Source organism: Scophthalmus maximus, chromosome 14 (genome assembly GCF_022379125.1).
Source record: "Scophthalmus maximus strain ysfricsl-2021 chromosome 14, ASM2237912v1, whole genome shotgun sequence".
NCBI lineage: Eukaryota > Metazoa > Chordata > Actinopteri > Pleuronectiformes > Scophthalmidae > Scophthalmus > Scophthalmus maximus.
The window spans coordinates 4,446,594-4,473,763 of record NC_061528.1 but is presented as its reverse complement, the minus strand read 5'-3'; the positions used below and the strand labels follow the sequence as shown (position 1 = coordinate 4,473,763).

Here is a 27,170-nt window from a genome sequence, read left to right as displayed (position 1 = left end):
TGAACGTGATTTCACAGTTGTCATCAGGAGATGAAGTTTGTTAAGGTGTTATCACATGACCTGGGTATGCTACTCCAGTCACATGACCACAGGTGGTGGTGGGGAAGGGGGGGATTTGAACCCCTGTCTGTTAGCAGGTCTGTAATAAAGACACAGAGTCATTTCCACACGATTGTTTCTGGGAATTTGAGGTAATTTTGGAATTTCATGTGAGATATTGTCGCTTCTGAAGGATGATTTTGGGATGTTTAGGCTGCGGACTCCTCAGAGAAATAATCAGATGTGTTTTATTTAATAAAATGCAAGACAAAGTTCCCCTTGGGAGCAAGAAAGATCAAGGAGAAGTTGATGGAGAAGCTAAATGACGTAATAACGTGGAATTAAAAAATAACTAGAATAACTTTACTAGCTGGGTGCGTTGGCACCGGGCAACATGGACTAGTTCCCTTAGTATCTGTAAATCCTTCCTACAGCCCTATTATATATATATATATATATATATATATATATATAACAGGGCTGTATATATATAGTAAGTAAGTATAAGTAAGATCAATGGTGATAGGTTACTACACTGTTGTATTTACTTTTACATGAGCGAAGGATCTATATACGTCCACCACTGGCACTGAAACTGTTTGCAAAACAAATTCCTCTGTTTATGTGAAATAATTAATTCAAGGTTTTAGACAAAGACAATGCCAAATGTCTGGCAGAAGTTACGAATGCTTAAAATGATGCATTCAAATTGACTGCCCATGAAAAGTTTAATCAGGGACTGACCCTTTGAAGACTGTGTTCCATCTCAACACAATCTCTGTGTTCTTCTATTTGACAAAAAGGGGGAAAAATGAAAGAAGGAAAAAAAAAGAGTGTTCCAAGCGTTTCAGAAACTTGGATATTTGAAGCATATTTCAGAAGGTTACGTTTGGTACTTATTCCACAACTATGAAGGAAATTATTACTTTGATTGTTACTTTTAATACTTCATAATAGTTGTCCGTAACACACTGTGGCTTATCTTTGCTCCATTAAACAAAAGCAGACAATGATTCTATATGTACAATTAGAGATCACACACACACACATACATACAAACACACACACAAATACAAAAATACGCGCACACAAACACACACTCACACACACACACTCACACTCTCACACACACATACACTCACACAGACACACACACACACACATACACTCACACAGACACACACACACACATCACACAGACACACACACACACACACACACACACACTGAGGTCGTGGTGGCGGTGGATCAGTGCTGTTGTCAGATTCATCCTTTTCGAGGAGAAGCGTCTGTTTGGGCACGTTGACCCTTCGTCCCACGGTTCCACCGTCAGGTCTGCGGCTCCGACTGAAACAACGGCTCCATTGTGTAGAACCGGAGAAGCTGCTGCTGCTGCTGCTGCTCCACTACTCTACAAGCACCCGACCAACTAACGGACGGACCTCCTGCGCCGCACGGAGCGAGTCAAGCGCAATCTGTAGAAAAACAGAAAATACGCATGTGGATGACTGTTGGAGCCGTTTGGCCACAAGAAGTGAACGTGTGCCGGAGGCGGCTCCTGGTGCAGCAAGTGCGAGCTTGTGGTGGGACATTAACATTTGACACTGTCGAGGTTTTACATCAGCAGAGTCGAGCTGAGCGGAGTGGGACGGACTTGGGTGCCACTCGGGAGCCACAGCACCGACGCAGCAGCGAGGAGCCACAGATCGCATCAGCAAACAAAGCATCATGACCAAGGTAGATACATGCCAGGGGGAATGTTGGTGTTCTTTTTTTCTGTTTGTCTGGTTGTTGAAAAGTTTTTTAAAAGTTGTCTGACTGGAGCAGGGTGTGTTTACGCGTGGACGCGTGGGCGCAGAGAAGGGGAGGGAGGAGGAGAGGGAACTGGGGGTGTTTGCAAAAGTGAATTTGAAAGGTTTTGTCACATCCAGCTCCAGGTGTGTGTGTGTGTGTGTGTGTGTGTGTGCGCGCGCGCGCGTGTGTGTGTGTGTGACTGAAACCGCGCGTAAAAAGTATCGGTCGGAGATGATGCAACAGGGAACCCCTTGGAACGCATCAGAGGACGAGGGAGGTTTGGAGACATCTGGCGCCACATGTGCATTGTGATGTAGCAAACGTGTTTACTTCCCACAGAAACAGGTTCCACAGTAGAGTAACAGTAAGAGTTCCAAGAGGGACTGGACCTTCAGGATTCATTTAGAGATTGGAGATGTGGTCACTTCACACCTCGAGACACAGTTCCATGTGTACTTGTACTTTGTGGAAGATCCAGTTATGTTTACTCTCACCACCATCATAGTGGTTCAAAGGCAGACATCTTAAAAGACAGATTTGCCAAACCAAGACTTGACGCGATCCAAAGTGCTGCTGGGACAAAAATCAACATAGAGGGATGTGAGAAGTATATAGATTAGCATCAGAGGAGAAAAATAAACGATGCACTGATTGCATTTTTTGTGGTATATCTCACTGGTGACATGATGCTGCAGGGACGGACGTGGCACAATTAAGTCTGAGCCTCCCTGTTTATGATTTTAATGACACTGACAGAGAGAAACTGTATTTCATGTGGATTGATAACCGGCACCGATAACATTGGACTGCTTATGTTCGTGCCCAAAGTCCAACTGTCCCAAAATTGAACCAATCACACATTTTTTATTTAGCAGGGAAATTGTTCCAATAGTTTTAAAAGTGTGAGAATAATCAGGTGAAAAGTTCAGAAGTAGTTCTAATCTATTTATAATTGGTCATGTTCATTCCTGATGAATTGTTGATGGTGGAGAATAGCGCTGCGTGTCCACAACAAGCTCCCTGTACCCAAAGATCATATCTTCAGATGTTCAGTTTATGATGATTACCATGTGGCGTCTTCACCTCTGAGCAGCTGGATCTCGATCGCTGCTTGATAAATGATTTATCATTCATTATTATCATTCATTATTATCATTTCATAGAATGTCTGTAGGTTAACTAAGAAATTAAATCCTTCCAGGTCTTGTACATGTCATTGGACAATGTCATTTGGAATGATGCCACCACATATGAACTTTTGAGCGCATATGTTCATTTTGTAGAATCTTTATCAAGTATAATTTTCCCCCCCCGTTTAAATATATCTAATGCAACGACATGCGGTTTGAATGAATCAGGTAAAACATACAAAAGCCGTTGGGTCACAGTTCCCCGTTGTAACATCTCAGATTTATTGGAACATATTGAACTTTTTAAAAATTTTTATCACTGCAGATGAGGACAATTAAATTTGTCCATCCTCTACGTCTGTTCAATGATTTACTCGGAGGTTTTACGAGTGACGGACAAACAAGGAGGATGTGCGTCTGCTGCACGTCTCTATTGATCAGCTATTGAGCGAGCAGGCCTGTCCTTTTCCTTATGTATATCCAGAGGATCATTGTTTGATACATGTCACCTACTGTGTGTCGCTGATTCTCATCCAGTGAACAAACTTTCCCCCCTTTTTAGAAACTATGTGGGACCAACTACCCGACCAGCATCTGCTTCATAGTGGTGAACGAGTTCTGTGAACGCTTCTCCTACTATGGCATGAAAGGTACTGGTACAGTATAGTACCTCCGGGGTCAAAAATCAAGAAAAATAAAGGGGGAAACGTGAGGTCATATGACTGGTGATGCTCGGCTTGTCTAACTAGTTCACAGAGTGTGTGACGGGTGCGAAGTGTCTGTCTTCCCCTCACATGTCTGTCACATTGCTTCAAACTGCACAATCATACACACACACACACACACACACACACACACGTAAACATACCGTGCAAAACATCCCCATTTCCTGTCCCAGTAGTTTAAATGGACACATGGTATCATTCTTAACATTCATAATTCGTCAGAATTCGTCGCTATTAATTCATCTACTGATATTTTAGTGTTCATAACTTTATACTCTTCATGAGAAATAATGAAGGGAAATACAGCAATTGGGGAATTTTCAGAAGTCACATGTTCAATTCACATCCTCCTTTCTTTTTCTAATCTATAACTGCTTATGTAATGATGAAAAAGAGTTTTTCTCCACAACAGCCCGCCGTTTTAAATTTCCCCTTAAGCGACTTTAAGGGAAATGACTTTGTCTCAACCCAGCTTGCCTCGCGTTGTTCCTCTTCTTTTCGTGGCCGCACGATTCGTCCACGTCTGTCCAGTGTGAAATATTCCAAACTGTGCATCATTTGACCAGTGACCGATACAGCGACTGATACACTAGAACAAAGACACGGTCCACGTCATGAATTGACAAGGATTGAATCAGATTTCGCTATACGGGAGGGTTTCATTCACACAGTCTTATGATTTGAACGTGCAATGAAATAGATATAGATGGGGTAAGGGTAGATGTTTGGGGGTTTTTTTGGGGGGGGGGGGGTGCCCTTCCCCTGCACTGGGCTCACAGCTCGCGTCTGTGTGTCCCTTCTCAGCGGTGCTGACCCTCTACTTCCTCTCCTACCTGCACTGGGACAAGGACCTGTCCACCGCCGTCTACCACGCCTTCAGCAGCCTGTGCTACTTCACGCCCATACTGGGAGCGCTCATCGCCGACTCATGGCTCGGCAAGTTCAGGTGAGTGCTCGCCCTCCTTCGGCCCCAGATTCCCTCACCAGTGGATTTTTTTACTTGTATGACATCAGTTTTTGCCAATACATACATCATTTCGGTATTTCAGCCCCTTTAATCTCGGAGCTTTGTCTGAGGCCTGTGCCACTGCCCATTAGTGGAGCTGAATCACTGCACGCAGGAGATCTCGTCGCATGACAACAGGAGTGTTTGAGCTGGATGTGCGTAATCACAGTTTGCTCCCGACAGGACCATCGTCTACCTCTCCGTCGTCTACGTGATCGGCCACGTGGTCAAGTCGGTCGGAGCCATCCCCAGTGTGGGGAGCAGCGACGTGCACATGTGAGTGACCCGGAGCCCATTCTGTCATTTTGAGAAAAAGATGTTCATCATAACTTTTCTTTCGCTTTGAATACGGGACTGTCTCGAGGGGTCTTTCGTGGCCCAAGGCTCAGACGAAAGCCCCCCTCCCCCCCGGTGAACACATGACACCATGAACCATATCAGCCTTCCGCCTCAAACAATTCTTTTATTATCAAGATTATGAACAAAGTGCATACGCATAAAATAGTAAACCGCTTTCAGGCATGATATCGTAAAGAGTCTTCAGCAGATGTTTTATGGCTGTCTTCACATGGACAGTTTGCTGAAGTTTTACCAGGGGTCTGGCAGGGAAAGCTCTGGATGATGTCTGGACCGGTGTGCGTGTCTGAACGCAGCCAAAGTTGTAAAGTTTACGTGCAATATGTATTCTTTATTTTTATTTCTTATTTACAGTAGTTGTTGTAACTGTGAAAAAACGCCCGGCGCAAGTTCCCGTGGCCCACTCCTGCTCGATGGTTGACCCTTTACATGTTGTCGATCGTCGATTGACAGATAGAAGACACTGTTATGTCCGCCGGGCATTTCCTCATACGTAATGTCTCTACGCTGGTGTTGCAGCGCTCTGTCCATGGTGGGTCTGATACTCATCGCCTTCGGCACCGGAGGAATCAAACCCTGCGTGGCCGCGTTCGGAGGAGACCAGTTCGACAAGGAGAATGTAAGGCGCCGCGCGTCGGCCTTTAGTTTCACCAGTTTTGGTTTTAGGGGACATTTAGCTTTTGATCCCCTCTCATATGGTAAATATGTGACGCCCCCGCCCCAACAGATTATAATCTCCAAAATAGATGAATGCAGCTTTAATTAAAAGAAGAAAAACAAGTTAAAAATGTATTACACGCAATGCCATGGACACTAGAATAACTTGGGTTCCATTCTCTTTAGCATTACACCTTATACAAAGTCTTCGTATAACGATATTTTAAAACTATTCTGAAGTTTCCTCCTGACAGTTTTGTTGATCACCTCCAGGTCAGCGAGAGGCAGAAATTCTTCTCCATCTTCTACATGTCCATCAACGCCGGAAGCCTCCTGTCGACCTTGATCACGCCCATGCTGAGAGGTGAGCGTTGGTTGGCTATCTTTTATGTCCGGCGCATGTCATGAACCTAATGAGGTTCAGGGCGCAGACCACGTCATCGCCGCGTTGACGCCGTTGATGCTGCATTCGCTCCCGCAGGTGATGTGCAGTGCTTCGGCGGGGACTGCTACGCCCTGGCCTTCGGGGTTCCCGCCGCCCTGATGGTCGTGGCTCTGGGTAAGTGTTCACCGACGTGCAACGCACAGGCAGGCGTCATCCGCATAGCAGTGAAAGTTTGGACAGTGACCACACATCGCTCTCCTCCAGCCCGACAGAGTCCGAGAATCTGATAATTAACAGGGTTATTCATAGGCGTCCGTTCTCAATTCCTTAATTTAGCATTTTCAAAATAGCCAGATTCCTGTATTCAACTTCATTATTACTCATATAGATTATAAAGTTACATTCTACGAAAGAACAAGGAAATGTTAAACAAAACATAAATGAACTTTGCACGCAACTCTAAAGAAAAACATCCCTCTGGGCTACAATTTAATGTTCCAAGTTTAATATTCTAATTGTATCAATTGTGCAAATGAACTGTCACATTTCAGAACCTTGGTTCGGGCTGCGATCTGCATGCTGAGACCATGTTTTGTACATCATGAAGTGCTATGTGCTTCCTGGTTGATCAAGGCCCGAGCCGCACACGCCCTGACGCTCGGTCGTCTCTGCCTCCGAATCCCCGTCGCCGCCGATCCTCGTTGGATTCATGCTCGGCCGCCCGAAAACAAAACCGGGCTTGTAGTTTCGGCCGAGGACGTGTTTACAACCATTTCATAAGACCACTGTGCGAGAGCGTAAAAATAGCCTTGAAAAGTAAACTACTATTAGATTTCTTACATCTTAATTTGTGGATTTACCACCGCGGCGCGATGTGAGGCCAGGAGAGCGATCGCCTTCCAAACAGCCGAGCCCTCTCCAACATAAACTGTTTCCGTCGCCCCTCTGGCTGCACATCTAACCCCTTCATCCATCTCGGGCAGTTGTTTTCATTGCCGGCAGCGGGATGTACAAGAGGAATCCTCCCCAGGGAAACATCCTGTTGGAGGTCTGCAATTGCATTGGAGTGAGTCACCTCGCCCAGTTACATCAGATGATTTATTAAAATGCCTGCTGTCAAGGATCATTGCGCTCCCGTCTGAACTCTCCACTTTTCCGATTTCCTCTCCCCGTTATCTGACTGTTTGGTCTGCAGTTTGCCATCAAGAACCACTGGAGGAGCTCAAAGAACGGCCCCAAGAGGAAGCATTGGCTGGACTGGGCTGAGGAGAAGTACTCGGTAACGAAAGCACGACGAATGAATAAGTCTTACATGCAAAGGCATGCATCCGTCCCAAGCGTCAAAAGGACGTTTGTGGTTCCTGTGCATCAATAATCCATCCTGACCTGTGGGCTTGTGTGTTCACAGAGGTGTCTGATCCAGGAGATTAAGATGGTGCTGCGGGTGTTGGTGCTCTTCATCCCGCTGCCCATGTTCTGGGCTCTGTTCGATCAGCAGGTACGTGAAGACAACAGACTGGTCACAACGAGAGCTTGTCCGGTTCAACGTGTCACCAGCTCCACAACTACACGGAAAAGATGCTGCAGATAAAGTCACAGTCAGTGTTTTGTTTCTTTATTTTTCATTTTTGTTGCAGGGTTCCCGCTGGACACTTCAAGCCACGAGGATGAACATGGCTTTAGTAAGTTGCCGTGCATGAAAATGAGACAAAATTTCAGTAGCATCTTTTCTTTTTATTGCACTTTGATATCTCTGCGGTTGGCCTGTTGTATCCAGCTGATTGCGTAAGTTGTCCCGTGAAATAGATCTTCCCTTTGAACTGACCAGGTTTAATCATTACTCATATGATTTATGAAGTGACTTTCCTGTAAAGCAAATAAAAAAAAAAAAAAAATCCTCTTTTATTACAGGGAGATGCCTTCATTATCAAGCCGGACCAGATGCAGGTACGTGCAGCTCCTCCTCACTGGAATATAGTTTGTGCACAGTGTCTGAGATTCTCCATCAACAATAATATATGACGGGATGTCCCGATATGAGAAAATATGATGAGGTTCGTCCTAGAAGGTCGGAGAAAGAACAGATATCTACGTCTTTTGAAAAAACAAATTCAATCCTCGCCCGACAAGATGCCCTCTGTGTTTTCATCGCTCACTTTGAGGAAAGTCTGTAATTTGTGGGTGTAGCCAACAGCTCTGAGGTTGAAGTCTGACTTGAGCTTTAAATTGAGGCTGTTTACATCCGTCCTTTCTTTACACAGTCCAAAATAAACCCCAAAATCGAATTTGGCAAGGTACATTTGACCTAAACAAAAGGCAGCATGCGTAATTCTAGACGTCTTCAACCCACATGGGTCGGCACAGCGCTGCAGCCATCGCCCTTTCTCGTTGTCTGTCCGGACTTCAGCAGTTGAAACACGTCGTCGGTGGGTCGGTCACGTGATCGTAAGGCGGGAATGGATGGCTCGCCTGTGTCATCCTATAAAGTTGGAAAGGCTTTGGAAAAAAAAGAAAAGAAAAGAAAGAGGTCAACACCCTCAAAACACTAAACACCTAAAACTCCAAGTCAAATAGTACAACACAATAATGTGTCAACGTCCAAACGCTTTTACAATTGACAATTGAAGAAACGCTCATCCATCGTGGAATTAATGATCAGCTGAAAACACACACCCCAGTGAAGGCGTCTCATGTAAAGCACTAAAGACGGCTGATGTTTGACCAGTGGCGTCTTTCACCTGAAAAGACTTTTACAGCTGTTTGCCACCGCCATCTTGTCGTCTCTCTACTGGCCAATTGGAAATCGGATTCTTGTGCAACTCATCACCTTTTTATGCGTTAATGAGTCTTGCCGAGCTTTTTATGGAGTCAATTAAAGTGATTTATTTTCTCCCCCCGGGCGTTTAGATGATGAATGCTCTGCTGATTCTCCTCTTTGTGCCCATCTTTGACCTCATCGTATATCCGCTCGTGGGCCTCTGCAGGATCAACCTCACGTGAGTAGACACCTGTTGTTGTGGACACTGCCGTACATCTGTTGCCGACACGAGCACTTAAAAAGACTCTTAAACGGAGGGGACTTGAGCCGAATGTGCACACGCCCCAGGAGAGATTAAAGTTAACGAATGGAGAGAAATGTCCGTGGACACGTACTCAAACATATTGCACATAAAGGTTAAAACCCCATGAGTAGGTTCTTCATGTATGTGGGGCACAGCAGGATTCTTTATCATCCAGGGATTGACCCAGTTTTCTGCAAAACACAACGGATGCTCTGTAGAATAAATGATCACATTGAATTATTTATTTTTTTCCGGAAAAGAAACTAAAACTATGTTGAAAAGTTTAAATCAGGGCTGGGCGATATGGCCTATAAATAAATATTATTTTTTTTTAAATCGTGTATCGCGATATAACAAAAATATGTGTGTATTGCAATATATATCATACATATATAATAAAATTGTATATATATAATACATTTTATTATATATGTATGATATATATTGCAATACACACATATTCACACACCAGTCACACCAGTATGATGATTCTAGTAGTCCCTGCAACCTATGTCTGTATTAAAACATTCTCTAAATCTTAATTATAGATCGGGACAATTTTAGACTTGCATGCAAAGAAAGGGGGAAATCACAGCCAAAGTTAAATTTAACAAAACAGTCTCGTTCTACACCAGGCAATTTATTCAAAGCTCAACAAAAAACTGAGCTCAAAGCGACGATAAAGTGCATCCGACAAGAAACCCGGAGGAAGACGTTTCGCGACAACGTCGGTTGATGCACTTCTTGTGAACGATGCCAATGCACAAGTAGCGCAGAGCTCCATCATGGTTCCCGGATGAGTCCGCGTCTTATAGAGAAGAGAAGAGGCCTTTGGGTACAGACTTGTGACAGACGCCCTCGGGTCAGTGAGGCGGCCGCGTACCACGCAGGTCAATGAGGAAGATGATGTGGAAATCACTCGAGGCGATACAGCCCGACTTTAAGAACAGTAAACACACACACACCGTGAGCCCGTAGTCGTGAAGGGGTGGTATAAAAGAGTTGACTGTTGTCTGGCAATGACCCTCTCTCTCTCTCTCTCTCTCTCTCTCTCTCTCTCTCTCTCTCTCTCTCTCTCTCTCTCTGCCGTCAGGCCTCTGAGGAAAATTGCCGCAGGCATGGTATTCGCAGCGCTGGCCTTCGGAGCAGCCACGCTGGTGGAGTTGAACGTTGTGGTATGTAGGAGCGACAACCACAGAAATAAAGAGAGAGTCCCCGGAAAATCCTTACGCACAGTCCTGGAGGAGAGCAGTCACATAACATGTCCTTGAAAACATCGATCTGGCCTCATAGCGGGGTTGATGCATGAACTGTCACAGGCCCCAACTGTACCGCGTAGTCCGACTTCTAGCGGCATGGCCGTAGGAATGTCCGCGTTGATCCACCACTAACCCTTTCCCCACCTTCATGAATTGCCAATCGATATTTGTACGGAAAATCACGCCCCCCTTCGGATGGCCTCCTAATACGCTGTGACATTTGCCGCCGACGTTCATGCTCCCCAGAGGAAGAGTTGTAAAAAACAAACCATTGATCCCCTCATCACCTTACTGTAGGGCTCATTTCACGCCCTCACCCGTTCAAATGTTTTCATGTTGTGTGACGAAACATATGACAAACAAAAACGTGACGTCGTCTACAGCTTAACTTAACTTCGGGTTGAGGACTAATTGGCAAATGTTAGCATGCTAACAGGCTAAAGTCACAAGGTAAACCTATACTTCTCAAATGTTGACATGCTAGCAACAACATTTTGAGCATGTTAGCATTTAGCTCAAACCACAAAGTGTCTTTGGATTAGCTTGTGTGTCAACGTCAAAAATGTTATAATAATAAACACCTTGCCCAAATGTGTTTCAATATACAGTATTATTCTGATTACTGTTAATGCACAGTGAATTAACTCTTAATTTCATTATGAGCATGTTAGCATGCTAATGTTAGCGTTTAGCTCAAACCACTAAGTGTCTTACGTATTAGCTTGTGTGTCAACGTCAAAAATGTTAGAATAATAAACACCTCGTCCAAATGTGTTTCAATATACAGTATTATTTTGATTACTGTTAATGCACAGTGAATTAATTCTTCTGAGAAATAGCGGCTTGGTCCATTTTCTGCTAACAAAATATTGTCTTTTCTGTTTTATTCCCACTGTAATGCCTCAAATATACAGGGAATATTTCAAGACTTCTGTAGTATAATAATAATAATAATCTTCTTTTTTTACAATACAAATTTTAGGGGCCGTGTTCTCTGATATTTATCAGTGTGCTGCACTATATTTTCCGTCTGTCTACCAGAAAACGGTGGTGGATCCTGCTCCTTCGGGGTCCTGTCTCCTGCAGGCCTTTAACCTGGCCGAGGGTAACGTCACCGTGAAGATCCCCGACAGCAACCTGTTCCCAGAGCCAATCCAATACCTTCAGGTAATCAGACAGAGAAAAAGGTTTTATATTATATACTTTTCAGATGTATATATACTGTGTTTGTGTCTGTTTTTTTCAAGTCAAACACAAGTTAAGATTGTAGACTCTTCACCAGAGGTCTGAGAGTGTGTTTCCCCCCCCCAACCCCCCCGGCTCACTTCAGTAATAATGGCTGTGTTTAACCATTACAGGTTAAACATTTGTTTGGCAGGAGGAGTGTGTCCTCCTGTACAGTAGCAGCACCCGAGTCAGTGTTTGTCTTTGGCAAAGCCCGCGAGACATTTCAAAAACTCTTTGGATTTACATTTGAACAAAGCCACTGAGCTAAAGCTTTGTTTACTGTACCAACTACCATCTGAGCCTCAAGCTGCAGGAACATTTTAAGAGATGAAAGACACTTTTCGCTCTTTCTTTAAGAACTTAGTCCAATGCAAATAAGAGACTTCATTTCAATTCAATTCAATTTCATTTGTAGAGACCTCGCAATATTACAGAGAAACCCAACAGTTCCCACAATGAGCAAGCACTTGGCGAAATATGAAATATGACGTTTCTAGTTCTTCTTTTGCATCTTTGAAAACAGTTTTAACGTAAGTCTCAGAGACAAGAATGTCTATTTTCATAGCTTTTTTTTTCTTTTTCAAAGAACCTGAACTTTAACCCCCCGATCTCTCTGTGTCAGGATCCCCCTCAGTATGAGACGCTGCCACTCGGGACGTCCAGCGAGGAGCTGAAGATTCAAGTCACTTACAGCGGGGCGACCTCAGTCTGCAACAAGACGTTTGAAGAACAAAAGGCCTACAGTCTCATCCTCTACTCCGAAGCTACGGGAATCCAGTGCAAACTTGTGAGCGTCCCTGAGAATTCCAGTTCTAAATCTTCCGTTTTGTCCAATAACAAATATTCATAATTTAAAAAAGCAAAAGTTACACTTAGTTTTAAAAAGAAGAAAAAGAGTTTAAAACTCAGACTCAGCTTGTATTGATTCATCAGGCTGGTTGTGATTGGACAGTATTCCTGATAATTAGGGCCCGAGCCAAAAAGCCCGAAAGGCTGGCCAGGGCCCTATTGCATTACATATTAATATTATAATATTAATATTTATATTGGCCCTGCGATAGGCTGGGGCCCTGCGATAGGCTGGCGACCTGTCCAGGGTGTACCCCGCCTCTCGCCCAATGTTAGCTGGGATTGGCTCCAGCGACCCCCCGCGACCCTTAAATGGATAAAGCGGTAGACGATGAATGAATGAATGAATAATATTTATATTAATATATTACATATGTAATTGCTATTACATATGACAAATAAACTTGAAACTATTGTAATCGCAAAAATTACTATTATAATAATTATTATTGAACTGTCTGGATAATTAGATGATTAGATAATATATGCAAGAACTGGAGTGAATTGAGACGAGAACAGAAATAAATATTATGGACAGAATTCTCTTTGACATGGCCATTTTTATTTATGACCCAGGTGGAGGACTCCATTGAGAAAAGTCAGAATGGGAATCCTCTTCTGAGGTAAACACTTGTTTAATCTGAAATTCAGAATCATTTTTTATACTTACGCTGTAAAGCATTCAAAGGTGCAGTAAGCGATTTTTGGAGGAAGATCGTTTGTCGTTGATTTGGTTCGAACGTGCCGCCTCGGGCCGAAAAACAGATTTTTTCTTTTTTCCTCCACACAAAGAACCGACAGCTAGCGGACCGCTGTCGGTATTTCCGCAAGGAAATATTTCCCAGAATTTTACATAAAGTGTATTGGATTAAAATCGCCAACTGACCCTTTAAATGAAATCGGGCCTGAAAGCTAAACGTTTGCATGTCGGCCAGCCCATCTGACTTGATATATCGCTTTGACGTTTTCGTTCACCAGTCACTCGTGTCTCCTCGTGATCGAACAGGTTCCTCAGCACACAGCCAGAGGAGATGAACCTGACTGTCGGAGATGTGACTTTCCACGTGCCCTCCGGTTTCACCATGTCTCCAAACAAGGCAGTGGAGCGGGGAGAGTGAGTACAACTAGGACGGGGGGGGGTAATCTAATCCTGAAGCCACCACCTGTCTGGCTGCTGATTTACTAGCGTTCTGTAAATCAACTCAACCTCACAATGAGGATTTCTTTACTCGGCCTCCTCAAATACAGAAAACATGGCGACCAGAGATTGACCATTAATGTGTCCACTAAAGAAACTTAAAGCTACAGTGTGTAATATTTAGAAGAACATATATACAACAATATATTGTCCATATCTATGTGTTCATATATGTATAATCACCTGCAACGAAGAACCAGTGTTTTTTTCGTCAACTTTGAATGAGTTAAATACAGTTCCATGGGGCGGACCCGACCTCCGTGCTAGTCTCCATGTTTGCGACGTTGTGTTGAATACGGTTGTTGCACAGAACGGTTCCGGAATACGACACATCCGCGTTGAATTTTTCCAAACGCTGCCGGAAACGGAATCGGCGGTCGCGCCGCCATAAAGTGTCGGTCGCTCAGTCGGCTGCGGTTTGCAACTTTACCAGGTGCCGTCGGAAAAGTACAAAAATTACACACTCTGGCTTTGAGTGATTGTTAAATAAAAAGCACTTCATTTCTTAGGATACAAAAAATACAGCTCAAAGAAGTTGCTTTTTTCTGAGCGAGCCACTGTCCATGTGATGATCTGTGTCCAGAATCTGGAGGTGCTGCTTTCACTTGGCTCTCTATAGTGTTAGAAGATTTTTAGTAAAACACAATTCAGCCTCAGGTTGTGTGAGATATGACTTTATAAATGTGTCAAATCATGTATTTTGTTCTTTTTCTGATCCACGTGGTCCTCCGTGCACCTGCCCCGCTGCCTCGCGGTAGATACCCGCACGTCAGCTGCGGCCCCCAGTCGGAGAAGTGCTCGCATTTTGACCTGGGCCTCCTGGACTTCGGAGCCTCCTACACCGTCGTGCTCACAGAGGTTTCCGGATGGCTTGACATGCAAAGAGCATTTTATCCAAAATCCAAGGTCCAAAAGGCCGTGCACACTCACGACGCCATGCTTCTCTGTGTTGCTGTTGTCAGGCATCGGGTAAACTTGTGGCTCGCACGTTGGAGGACGTGAAGGCCAACAACGTGCACATTGTCTGGCAGATCCCCCAGTACGTCCTCATTACTGCAGGAGAGGTCATGTTCTCCATTACGGGCCTGGAGTTCTCCTACTCACAGGTTTGTCCTTATACTCACTAACTGCAAATGGGTTCAATTTCCCTGGCAGACTTCTCGGTAAAAATAATAGAAAATAAAAATCTATTTCATAGTGAACTTCTGATTGTTGTGATACAGTACGTTGTCTGTCGTGGATCCTGGATGGTGAATTCTAACACTTTCCTAGTTTTGTGTGTTAACATTTAACATTCCCCCCAAAATATGGCAAAATAAATCTTGACTACAGTTTTTTTTATCTACGGAAACCAACTAGAAATTAGTACCTGACTGTCATATTGTTCTTAGAGGATCTTGATAGTCCTTTAAAGACATCCTCTCCCCAAAATAAATACTTCCCGTCATATGTTGGAGACAGTGATGCCACGTTTTTGACCTTTAAAAGATGTTTGACCCCGAGTCTGTTGTCGGGACTCTCTCTTCCCTCTCAGGCTCCGGCCAACATGAAGTCGGTGCTGCAGGCCGCCTGGCTGCTCACCGTCGCGTTCGGGAACGTGATAGTGCTGATTGTGGCGGAGGGTGCGGGACTGGAACAGGTATGACTCCAGGGGGGTATTTTGGGAAACAAAATGTAATGAGGGTAAATGCCTCGTGTATGGAAGACTTTGAATCCTGAAGTATAACTTTATTGTATACCTTTTGCTTTGTTGAGTTTACACGCATTTTTATTTTACATATAAAAATCATAATTTTTACATATATAAATCCCAATCACTGATTCAACATATAAATATCAAACAAAGACAGGTCCCAAAAGACACTGATTCAAATGGATTCTTAAATACAAACATAATTAAGATAATAATAAAAAGATACAAAATTAAATATGTATTATATAATATGAAATATAACTTGACGTTGTAAATACTAAGTTTGTGTAACAGTTCACTCTTGAAAAAGTTGCATTTATGAAATTACATAGTGAAATGTTACAAGCATCTTTAAATACATCAAACCTCAACCAGTGACCTGGATCTACCTCCACCAGGTACTGTACTCGTACTGTACGCTGACCGTATCCGTTATTGTCTCAGTGGAAAGAGTTCCTGCTGTTCGCCGGCCTGCTGTTGGGCGTCTGCATCATCTTCTCCATCATGTGCTGCTTCTACACCTACGTGGACCCGGATCAGCTGGACAACATCTACCTGGCGCACTCGGGGAAGGATGTCGAAGTCGAGGACGACGCGGAGAAGAAAAAATATAACGGCGTGGACCTGAACAAGACGGCGAAGACGACCAGATTGTAACCGTGCCGCGTCGCCGAGGTGAAGTATTTTGTATATATCGTCCACTTTTTATTCCGTTTCTTTTAGTTTTGTAACCTTGTTTTTTTTCTTCTTCCAGGTACTTTTTTTTTAAGAAAATGAAGGACTAAGACGTGACTGTTTGATTTTTTTCCTTGTTGTTGCAATTCCAGTTTTTGACATCATTTGTCAGACGTAATAAATAGTCCACCAGTCGTGTTTAAGTGTTTAAAAGACGCACTGTATATATTCGTTCTCAGGATGTTATATTTTCAATGACACTTAATAATAATAATCATAAACTAATACTGTCTCTGAACACATTGGAGAAATGGTTAAGTTTACATGTGTGCACCTATAACAGTGATTTTAAAGGACAATAGTAACTAGTGGTTTTGCATGTTACGAGCCAATAATCCAAAAATGTAGCATATGTGTTTTAATACATGACAACGAACCTTTGTGGTTTTTATTTTTTTGTGATTTACCTTAATAATCCTTCAGTTGCAAACAGGGATTGTTATGACAACTCTGCCTGTAGCGTCGACAACTTCCCATCAGTATCCGACAGCAACATTTTAGTGTCGGAAAGAAGCAAAATTCATATTATTTTTCTTCACAAAGTTTTCTTTACTGTTTATATTCTGATATTCTTGATAACAAACAACAAATTTGCATCACAATATATTGTAGTGTTGAATTTGTAAAAATCTGGTCTGTCACATAAAGTTCATGTCAGTGGAAAACGAAAAGGACATGAAATGACATTAGGCAAATAAATTGCTGGTTGACATGATTATGTTTATTTGTAGATGCACACCCATTTCGTTCACCGCTCCGTACACAGCTCATCATCCGTCATCAAGCCGTTACGACCATCGGCCGCCTGCTCCCGCTCAGTGACAACATCTCATTACTACACGACAGAGGAAAAACATTACCCGGAGAACAAATGTTCACATCTTGGCATTATTGTGGTTTGTTTGCATATTAAATTCATTCAAGTGGTCATGATTCTTCTTCTACTCGGGGGCGGGGGGGGGGGGTCAAACGGGATTAGTCTGTGTGGGACGACGACAACAAAACAAGAAAAACGTTAAGAGCCACTCGACAGTGTCATATCGAGTGGCTAGTCTTTGGTCGTGACGTCTCGCAGCCGGAAAAAAATGAGATAGTGTGTGGCAGGAAAAAATATTGAAGCTAGGGCTGTGCGGCGGTCCCGTGACTCCCCATGTGCCTCTTCAGTAAGAGCTCGGTGACACGGGCGATGACATCAGGATGCACCAGGCACTCCAACAGGTCATTAGTGGTTATTATCGAATCTCTTGAACCCTCTGAAGAGTCCTCCGATGCTCCGTCTGCACAGTCACGCTGAGATAAACCTGCGCGATCGCGTTTCCCCCGGAGGGACGCCACAGCAGCTGCAGGCTCGGTTTTCTGTGCCGCAGCCGAGCTGTCACCGCCCTCCTCTTGAGATCCGACCTCCGGATCTTTTGGGGTCACGTCCCTCGTCTCCGTTGAGTCGTCCTGCCGACAGCGCACGGAGACGAGATGCGGCCCGTAGGGAACGCTGAAGGACGCTGAAGGATCCCTCGTTACATCGCTGTTTTTTGCCCTAATTTGTCCGCTGGAGTCCCGTTTGGCCGGACGCATGTCCCTGGGCTCCCAGGTCGGTTCGCCCCGGCAGACGACCTCTTGTGTTTGAGCACAGGCTGCAATCGCCAGGTTTAAATACTGCATGTTCTCATTATGGGATGCGACCCCTTCCTGCAGAAACACAGACCAGACAAACGGTGACCGAGAGTTCGCCAAGCAGCTGAGTGACGACCTACTTATCTCTCATCTCTCACTGTGTGCTCAGCTACGGTTACATTCAAATGTCAAGGGCAAGACACGGTTTGATTTCAAGGTTTGAAACCAATGTTGGGCCTTTCATCAAAACGTAAACTTCTCTTCTCTTCCAAATGAGCGAATCATTTGGAACCCGTACCAAAACAAGAAAAATGAAAGTGAAAGAATCACACTACACACCCTTTTATCTGTGTTTTTAAAAGGAGCCACTTTCGCAATTTCATTCAGGCTTTACATATTTTTTGTGTTTTGCTGAATGAACAATAAAAGGAATCTTGCATCTTGAATCATGTCTTGAGGTTTTTGTTTAAAATACATTGAAAACGTACTTATAAAAATGTATTTAAGTCACTTTATTCTGTGTAGGATAATTATAATAATACATTTAATTTATAGAGCACTTTTTATTGCTAAAAGCAATCTCAATATCATTAAGATGTAAAATTGTTACTTACAAAACCACATGTAACTGACATTATTAAAATGTCATGATGTGGCAAATGCAAATATCTTCATTCTTAGTTCAATTTGTGAATCTGTTTCCTTCTTCTCTTGTAAAACTGCATTTTAAAATAGATTTTAAAATCCCATTATTTATTTATGAATTCATCTGTGTATATTCAAGTTATGTACTTATTTAGTGTAATGTTGTTCAATAAAATATCAACTATTAACTAAAATACATCAACATAACAATTACCTAGTCATTTTAGTCTACTGTATATGGTTATAGATTAATAAACTAATTTGTAAACAAATGGATTGATGCATTTTTTTATTGTTTAATTGATTATAAATTAATGAAATACTACTATTTCCATTGCACTCTTAATCCTCCATACATACAGTCTTCTATAGGGAATTACTTGTGGATCTTTAAATTTGTAAATCTTTAAAAAAAAGCAAAAAATTCTGTTGACATCTCTCTTTTTTTGCGTCGTCTTCTGGAAAACAAACAAGTGGCAGTGATTTGGGACTAATTAATAATCACAGTATTAATTTGCTACCTCGGTGGGATTGAGCCAGTCGTCGGTGTTGTCATCACTCCGGCGGCCTTTCAGAGCGCAGACGACGGCCTTTGTCACCGCTTCGCCAACTCTCGCCACGTCGTCCGCTTCCTGTGCAGGAGGATCATAATGACAGGGAATCTTTTACTGAACAAACCCGTTCCCCTTCGTCTGGGAGCAGGGGGCTCTCAGAGGTGAAGAGCTACCGCGTCTTTTATTCATTTATTTGAGACACGAAAGTCATAGGAAACATCACTTCATGATTTGAGCTTTCGGGGCCTAACAGTTCAGGACGCCGGGGGCTGCTGCTGCTGCTGCTTACCAACTCAATCCAGGAGTTGACGCTGACAGTGACGGAATCCACGGACTCCACATAGTGCCACCAGTGTCTGGGAACATAAAGCACCTGAGGGGAGAAGATAAGAAAAAAAACTCCTGAGAAGCTCAAATGGATTGACAGCTATGAGTTTATAACTTTTCTGATCTTCCACCAGATGGCAGCAGCCACCTTTCCCCCCCCCCCCCGACTGTCAGTGGTTCAACCCATTCATAAAGTGACTATAAAAACGGGCGAGCCTCATGGATTCGCTGTCTCGTCAGCAGTCCTGATTCATTCATGGCCTGTGGTCCGATAAGACAAGACGGACGATCTGTCCTTCCATTATATTTGCAGGGGCGAGGCCATTTTTATAGTTGGAGATCCCATAGGTAAAAGTCCATTTGTAGCTTTCAGTGTTATATGTAAACGCCAGCTCATTGATTTATAGGTCGCGCGCAGCCGCCGACACCTGACGCCCAAAGGTCATCCTCAAGGCGAGATGGGATCGCGGCGATCTACCTCCAGTATATCACCACTTGTTGTTGTACGACTAAGAGACGGGGTTAAGGTCACGCGATAACACCTGAGCAAAACTCCATTTGCAAAATAAAAAGGCTTTGAGAGAGAGAGAGTTTAGTCCATAGTCAGGATTGCAAACTAATCTAGAAGTCGTCTTTGGAGACAGACAGCTTCTGATTGCATAACACCGCACTTCTAACTGCACTGACTGAACTCTGAAGCTTCTACAGCAGATCAGAGGACGAGAATTTGGCTGCGCACTCAGTTGATCTACTGACCCACATTCGATCCTGTGATAAGACATGAAGAGGGATGACACAGCACACACATAGTCTTTTACTGCAGCTCGACCTTCCACTTCCTTCAATATAAAAAAAAAACTGAAGGTGAAACAGTGTAACTGAAGCGGGTCGGGGGAATTTAATTGGAACACACGTCACGGCCGCCGCCTCCTTGCCTCGTGCTTTTATGGCGGACACAAATAAATCTCACAGTTAGTCGAGTCTCTACTTTTACATGTTATGAGCTTAAGGACCAATAAAGCTTTATGTTAATGGTTATTGCCTTGGTGTCACAAGCAGTTCATCACATAAATGTGGTGTGACAGTATTGCATAAGATCAAACCTCAGTAAATCACTTTTCAACGCCTGGAAAACACTGATTTTTGTTTGATGCAGAAATTAATTAATTAATTAAGGTTTTGTGTAACGAAAACGCACAGTAAAAGTCTCCATGACACAGGGCCCAGGGGTAAATACAGCAAACACAAATTGTAAGATACAGTTTTTATTCTTATTGTTTATAAATGTGACAATCTAGGATTTGTTTCATGCTTTCTTTTTTATTATAATTCTCAAGGGACGTGTTTATATTCTCAATTGTTCAAAGAATTTTTAGTCTAGTCAGTTTAAAAATGTCTATTACAAATTCCCTACAGACCGATGTGAAATGTTAATTGACTCATAATTTCTCAGCTCTAGTCTTCTTGTAGATATCAATAAAAAAAATGGTTAGGCTTAAAGTAACCTGCCTGAATTTTGTTTCATAACTATACTAGAAAAATGTATACAACATTAAACCCCTTATAACTTTGTTGTTTCTTCATTGCTCTGTGATGAGCTTTTTTGTACTTACCAGCAAAACAAAGAACAAAACAACGTCCAGATGAGAATTTAGTATATGAAAAGAATGTCCTTAAAAGGACAGAAAGTGAATATCTGACTATCATTACCATTGTTTGGTCATGACATGAAATTAAACCTTGAGAGAAGCTGATTTCCACAGTCATGTTTCTTTGTAAGAAAATCCACATGTGTACCTGGCAGCAGACGACGCCTGTGACAGTTCTGACTTTAATTGCATCATTTGGCATGCAATGTATGTAAATCCCAAAAAACTGGGGAATCTTTACAAGGCATGACTGATCAATTTTTAGCCAGTAACGTGATCTCTGTGATGTTTCTCGTCCCGCAAAAACGTCTCACCTGTCCTGGCTGCAGAGTGACGACGTGGACTCTGGCTCCGTGAAAGTCGGGGAACCTGCTCAGGTCTGGACGGAGCACGTCCACCTGGCTGAAGACACTCGACTCCTCGTAGGGGATCCTGGTCGGGTAGAGTGTAGACGTGTCCTCCGGAGGAAAGAGGTGCCAGCGTTTCCTACAAAGAGGAGAAACGCCCCGGTGAGAAATATACGACTTGAAGTGCAGAAAAAGACCCGATGGTGGAAATTAATTCAGCGTGGAGTCAGTCAATGACATGGTCGGCCGTAAATTCAGGTTGAGTGGATTGTTGTAAGCCAAGAATGCAGCTTTCCAGAAATGTGAACAAAATATTTATAGCTCTATGACAGATCATAGAAAACACTAGAAATTATGAAAACATTTATACAACACAAAATATAGGAATCATGAAAAGAAGAAGAGAAAAATGTTCTCATCGTGAATTACTCAAATTAATTAAAGGATCATAATAATAATGTTAATAATAATAAATTTCATTTATAGAGCACTTTTCATCCAAACACTGGGTTGTGATATTATTTGCTCATTGGCTTCTACAGTAGACCATCAATGAACTGTTTTCTTAGTCTGAGGATCACAAATTCTGGAGCTGCTGCAAATAATAATAATTTTTTTTTCCAAACAAGAAACTCTTAATGTTCCCGTTCGTCGGACTCAACACTGTCACAAATGGCACGGAATCAATCAGCAATGTTGTTTTGACACGGATCAGCGGCGTCGAAGACCCGGTCGAGCCGAGTTTCATTCCATTTGAGATCGATACCGAATAAAAGAACCCAGAGATGCGATTATTACAAGGTCGTATGATAAAACCGTTGACGAGTGAGATCCAACCCTGAGTTACTGCCTCGCAAAAAAAGATGCAGTTTACTTGACTCGTGAATTATATGGCTCATTTTGTCAAAATTAAGAGTAAGAATTCTTGAATCATGGCACCACCAAAGTCTAATCGGTTCATCCATGAGTCCAGGTGAACCCATGTGGCACCTTGCAGTGTTTCTCCATCTCTCTCCTGCTCTGCTGATGATCTCTGTGACAAATGAACCCTCTCTCCGAGGGCAGAGGACCGATCGGTGTCAGCAGTTAGAGTAGCCTGCACCTTTTGAGCTGCATGGTTAACAGGCAGAAAAACCACCAACACCGCATTTGTGGTGAAATTCACCAGCGCCTGTAAATACAGTCACAACCCCATCTATAAAGCTTAGAGACCCATTATCACAGCCATGACAGAGCAATGTAACTTCATTTCACACCTCTCACTGGGTATTTGTCTCTTTATTCTTTTTCCCCCCGGTTTCCTTACCTGGAAATCGGTGTTCGACAAAAGACTGGACAATCCTTTTGGGTTTTTAGATATAGAACAAAACAAAACACAACAAAAACTGCGTGTCTCTTGTATTTTAACTTTCCCAATCTGAAGGGCAGAACACAAAAACTAATTCTTACTGCACCACCTATTTTTTTTAACCACACTACAAGTTTCAAGGCCACTTAGACATCTGCGAGTTACGCCTCCATTTAATGAAATGCCTTTGTTATGACTGGAAGCCATATTGACAAATCGCCGGGGCAGGAAAATGAGTGATGGTTTTATTTAAAGTCCCGTCGATAACATCTGACTCGGTGCATATTTAAAGTTGCATCTCACATTTTGTCCGTCGCTGACCTGCATTCATGCATATATTTTTAAAGTTTTTAAAATATCCAACTTTTCGGCTGTGTGGATTATTCTCTTACAGGTGGAGCAGGCTTACTGCTTACTGATTCATGATCTGGATGCTTTGGTGCAAACACACATTATGGTGCTTCTTCTTACCGTCCTTGTACCTGCAGCACCAGGTTACAGCCATAAGAGTCCAGGTGGCACGGTGTGTTGGCCCCTTCTGTGCCAATCCATAAGGTGCTGTCTCTCCCGTCGCGTCCCTCGAAACCAAAGTCGGACCACCTTACATCCTGCCAAACACACACACACAGAAGTCAGATTTTTAAACGTCTCTTTTTCTGTCACAACTCTGCTCACAGACGCACCCCCACCTCATCAGCCTCTGTGACAGGCCCCATTATAGGTGAGTCTCTTTGTAGAAAAAACAACACTACAATGTGTGTCGTCTTTTTTCGAGAAAAACTGGCCTGTCAATCCCGTCCCGACAGAGCACAAAGGTGTAGCAAATCACGGCGGCATCCTGAATAATGAAGTCATTACCGTATATGCAGACAGCTGTAAATGACAGGCCGGTCAATTCAGCCTTCAGACAGCCTTTTGTCCCCCCTAGCACAATTTATCCCATGTCTGCCCGTCTCAAAGGCACGAATGTCAGCGGGTAATAATTGCAGGTGGATGCCCAATAAAAAATTATCACAGATATAAAAAAAAATGAAATGAACACATTGGCAGTGGCTCGAGAAAGGATGGCACTTTAATGTCTTTACCTGCCGCAGGACAAGAATAGCAGCCGAAGTTGTTACAGGGGAAAAAACACGACAGTTTAATTGAAAATGTCTAAACAAGAAACATAATGGACGAGGGAAAAAAACACACTATTTTGATTCTTTAAATAGTTTTCATTAAATTTTTTATTGGTTGATAAGGAGAATCTGTTGCAGCCCGATTAGAAGGTAATATTATACGAATTATTAATATATTTAAAAAATAAAACTTTAAGAAAAAAAGCTTCTAAATGTCTTTATTGTCAACTCAAATAACATTTGGTATTCATAACACTTCTGGCTTTGTCTTCATGGATGTGATTACATACTTTTTGGTACTTTAAAATTAAATATCGGATGATTGAGTTTGCACATCTCAATGCAATGCAGATTGAACCCAGACTTAAGTTTGTTTAAAAGCAATTGTCATAAACAAATATGGCATGTTTTATAACGTAAGTTTAAGTATTTTTTCCTATTTTGGACAAGGAATGAATATTTCTATAATTTTAAGCTTTATTTTTTAATGTCTGCATTTGCCGGTGGGCCAACAAGATAAGAGTATGCAATAAAATGTTAACTCCACTACAGAATAGACATGATGATCCCTGCAATTAGATGTGGGGAAAAAAAGTAAATATTTATATATATATATCTGTATCGATATAGGTTATCGGCCAAATGAGTTGTAAAATATCGGCATAAAAACAATACCCTGCATCCCTGACCTAAAGTAGCACAATTCAGGCCAAAACTTCCTAGAGGTGGGATGGTTTACTTTAAAATGTTAACATGATTATATGTTCGCAGGAGTCTCATTACCTCAAACATGGAAGACTGATCTTGAAACAAGAGCGCGATGTATTTGTAGTCGGCGTAAGCCCAATACTCTGAGTGGGAGAATTCGGAGAAGGGTCCTACATCCTTAGTCCTGGACTGACCCCGGGTCCAGTTGAGAAAGTGCCCCAGCGTGGCCTCCACGTAGGAACACTGGGTTTCAAACAGTGGTGCTGTGAGAGCGGGAGAAAAGAGCAAGAGAGACACAAGAAGGAGAAAATGTCAGTAAAACAATTCAATTGTTAAGTGAAACGCAAAATCATGCACCACACTCACCGCAGCACTATGCAGCGGGAAAACTTTGTTACATTGTTGCGAGGGAAAAATAAATCACACTCGTGGTGATTTACTTTTGCTTCCTGTTTTGGTAAACAATTGCGCGCTGTCTACAGTTGAGTGATGGCATTAATAATGAGCGATACCCTGCTGTCAGCCACAGCTGCAAAAAGATTTAGAAACCTAATTAGCTCGCTTTTATCAGAGGACACGCTCCCCGTTATTCATCACAGGAGGAGTCATTACCGAGGTTGTTGTAGAGCAACGCGCGGGCAAAACACACCAGATGCTCCGAGGCAAAAACCCTCAATGCTCTTCTTTTTTGTGTGACAGCTTCCAATACTTCATCATCCTGCTAACTGCAGTCTAATCTGTATATTATCACTTGTCAGAGGATGAACTACACAAAGACCACAGGCAATTATTATGTGATTGCTGAAAAAATTGGTAGTGAAAGTACGGAATTACTTTGTGGAGGCTCTGTGCGAGGATGCCATCAGGACCCCCCCCACCCCAACCAGAAAAAGTTAATTAATTTACCATATTGCAAACAATGATTTTATTGATTATGCTGAAATTTTAAGAGTGGGTGCTTTGGCCAGACAGTTCATGATTTATGGCGGAGTGGGTAGTTTGGGTAAGGAAAGCAGTTACTCCTAAATCATGCACATGTTTTTGTTTCAGCTTATTCAGGACACTAGAAAACAGCACAAAAAAAGATGTTGGTGTGGAAATAGCATCTAAAGTAAATGTATATCTATTTCAACCCAGATCTGTCTAGAATGAACTCTTCTGTTCTTACTGTTCGTCTCCTCCTTTCTCCCGAGTCTGAACCGGACGAGTTTGTCGCCGAGGCAGACGGACAGGTGCTCCGCGGTCCAGCGGAGGGCGGGCCAGTCGCAGGTCGCGTTCACGAACACCGCCGGCTGCTGCAGATGACGCAGAATCCTCCGGGTATCCCCCGCGCTGAAGGGTTTACTGGCGACGGGGGCGGCCATGGCCTGTGGAACACAAGAGGATGTAGCTACGGATTAGCTGATGGAACAAATGGCCTTCAAACTGTAGGTGTTTTGATATCATCATCATCACTGCCATTCTCACAGATTATAAGTGACTACTAGTTAAGATACATCTTATCTTCTGAAGGATAGTGTGGATTTTTATGACAATTTAAAACAATTGTCATGTTTTAATTTGTGTTTTTTTGACCATATACATTTCACTTGATAAAAATTAAGTGCATTACTTTGTCCATGTTATTTAACTGTTGACTATATCTTCTATTGATGCCAATCAGCTGATGTTATCAGACAATATTTTCTTATGAAAGACATACTGGTACTAGCCATTATGTAGGCTGATGAGTAATATAAATATATCACATAAATGCAAAATATAGACTCACAAACTTGACAAAAAATCTGCATCACCTCAAGTGCTCCCTTACAAATCAAGACCTGGTTGAACTGTGATGCTGACAGGCACTTCCTACTGCTGCAGACGAAAATATTAGTAAGTTAATCAATTAACTGAGGTTAATAACGACTGATCGATCGCTTCTGTCAATTTTTGAACAAAGAGTAGAGAAATAAATCACAAACACTCACAGATTCGAGCCTCTGAGGAGCTGTTCTTTGTTATGTATTCTGACTTTTCTTGCAACAAAATACAAAACAAAAGACGTATGATGACGTCACGTTCGGCTGAAGTTTGTGAAGGGCACAAAACAACTAATCGAAATTGAAGGATTAACCTATGATGAACTAATCGATAGTTGGCTGAATTTACTTCCAGCAACAGGTGGTGGTGTCACAGTGAACGACTCTTTGCCCTACACCTCGTCACATGTACCTCATTTTCATCCTTCGTCTCTCATTTTATCCAGCTGGTACTTAAACATGACGCACTGTAATGTCATTACACATTCAGGAAATGTGGCGAACCATCTTTAAGTGACAAGATGGGGCAACGTTGACGTTTAGAAACATGACAACTCGGATGAAATTAGTCAACTCCCTTCGGTGAATATCGATGCTACAAGCTAGCTAGCTAGCCTCTCTGCGTGAAGCGACATGCCCGGAAAGCTAATACCTTAGCTAGCTCCGCGGAAGCAGAGGGGAGAACAACAAGTGGCTCACCTTTCACTACACGTGCACCCGAGGGCTCAGGCCGGAAGTAAACAAAAAAGTCACATGACACGACAGTGCTTGGTTTCTGCTCACATCTTGGGAGGGGGGGGGCAACTCGGCGCGGGGCTACTCCATTCGGGCTCCGCGTGCGCCGCAACAGCCACGAGCAACGAGCCAAGATGGCGGCCGAGCGAAGGTAGTTTCCCCACTTCCCAAACCTCCGCCTCCTCTGTTTTCGCGCACGCGCAG

At 42.9% G+C, this 27,170-nt stretch overlaps 2 protein-coding genes across 5 annotated transcripts; one reads left to right on the top strand and one right to left on the bottom strand.

The window, feature by feature from the left end:
- The first annotated feature begins 1,254 nt into the window (after positions 1-1,254).
- slc15a2 (solute carrier family 15 member 2) lies at positions 1,255-17,044 on the top strand. Of its 2 annotated transcripts, none has more exons than XM_047337111.1 (23): positions 1,255-1,776; positions 3,526-3,613; positions 4,493-4,634; positions 4,878-4,970; positions 5,571-5,670; positions 5,982-6,072; positions 6,190-6,267; positions 7,077-7,159; positions 7,289-7,372; positions 7,502-7,591; positions 7,731-7,775; positions 8,005-8,040; positions 9,001-9,089; positions 10,249-10,330; positions 11,456-11,581; positions 12,264-12,428; positions 13,067-13,113; positions 13,497-13,604; positions 14,447-14,546; positions 14,651-14,794; positions 15,223-15,327; positions 15,826-16,056; positions 16,848-17,044. In XM_047337111.1, the coding sequence occupies exons 1-22, from the start codon at positions 1,768-1,770 to the stop codon at positions 16,036-16,038; spliced, it is 2,118 nt and encodes a 705-aa protein (XP_047193067.1). In that variant the 5' UTR covers positions 1,255-1,767; the 3' UTR covers positions 16,039-16,056; positions 16,848-17,044. The 2 variants fall into 2 exon arrangements, with proteins under 2 accessions (XP_047193067.1, XP_035507405.2); XM_035651512.2 differs by having other exon boundaries at positions 1,256-1,776; positions 16,136-17,044.
- Positions 16,816-27,068, bottom strand: hspbap1 (hspb associated protein 1). Of its 3 annotated transcripts, none has more exons than XM_035651513.2 (8): positions 26,931-27,068; positions 25,595-25,793; positions 24,502-24,689; positions 23,069-23,205; positions 21,217-21,388; positions 19,216-19,299; positions 18,894-19,004; positions 16,816-17,802 (listed from the first exon to the last, which is right to left on the bottom strand). In XM_035651513.2, exons 2-8 carry the CDS (start codon positions 25,788-25,790, stop codon positions 17,236-17,238), a joined length of 1,455 nt encoding a protein of 484 aa, XP_035507406.2. In that variant the 5' UTR covers positions 25,791-25,793; positions 26,931-27,068; the 3' UTR covers positions 16,816-17,235. The 3 variants fall into 3 exon arrangements, with proteins under 3 accessions (XP_035507406.2, XP_035507408.2, XP_035507407.2); XM_035651515.2 differs by lacking the exon at positions 26,931-27,068 and adding an exon at positions 26,644-26,867; XM_035651514.2 differs by lacking the exon at positions 26,931-27,068 and adding an exon at positions 26,400-26,628.
- Positions 27,069-27,170: the final 102 nt, after the last annotated feature.

Excerpts from the sequence above, each read along its gene's own strand:
- hspbap1 (XM_035651513.2), bottom strand. The coding sequence starts at position 25,790 with ATGGCCGCCCCCGTCGCCAGTAAACCCTTCAGCGCGGGGGATACCCGG. Across the intron at positions 21,389-23,068 it reads GTGCTGCAGGTACAAGGACG|GAAACGCTGGCACCTCTTTC; the intron begins GTAAGAAGAAGC and ends TCCTCTTTGTAG. Across the intron at positions 17,803-18,893 it reads ACTGGCTCAATCCCACCGAG|GAAGGGGTCGCATCCCATAA; the intron begins GTAGCAAATTAA and ends GTGTTTCTGCAG.
- slc15a2 (XM_047337111.1), top strand. Across the intron at positions 7,373-7,501 it reads GGGCTGAGGAGAAGTACTCG|AGGTGTCTGATCCAGGAGAT; the intron begins GTAACGAAAGCA and ends GTGTGTTCACAG. Across the intron at positions 13,114-13,496 it reads AATGGGAATCCTCTTCTGAG|GTTCCTCAGCACACAGCCAG; the intron begins GTAAACACTTGT and ends GTGATCGAACAG.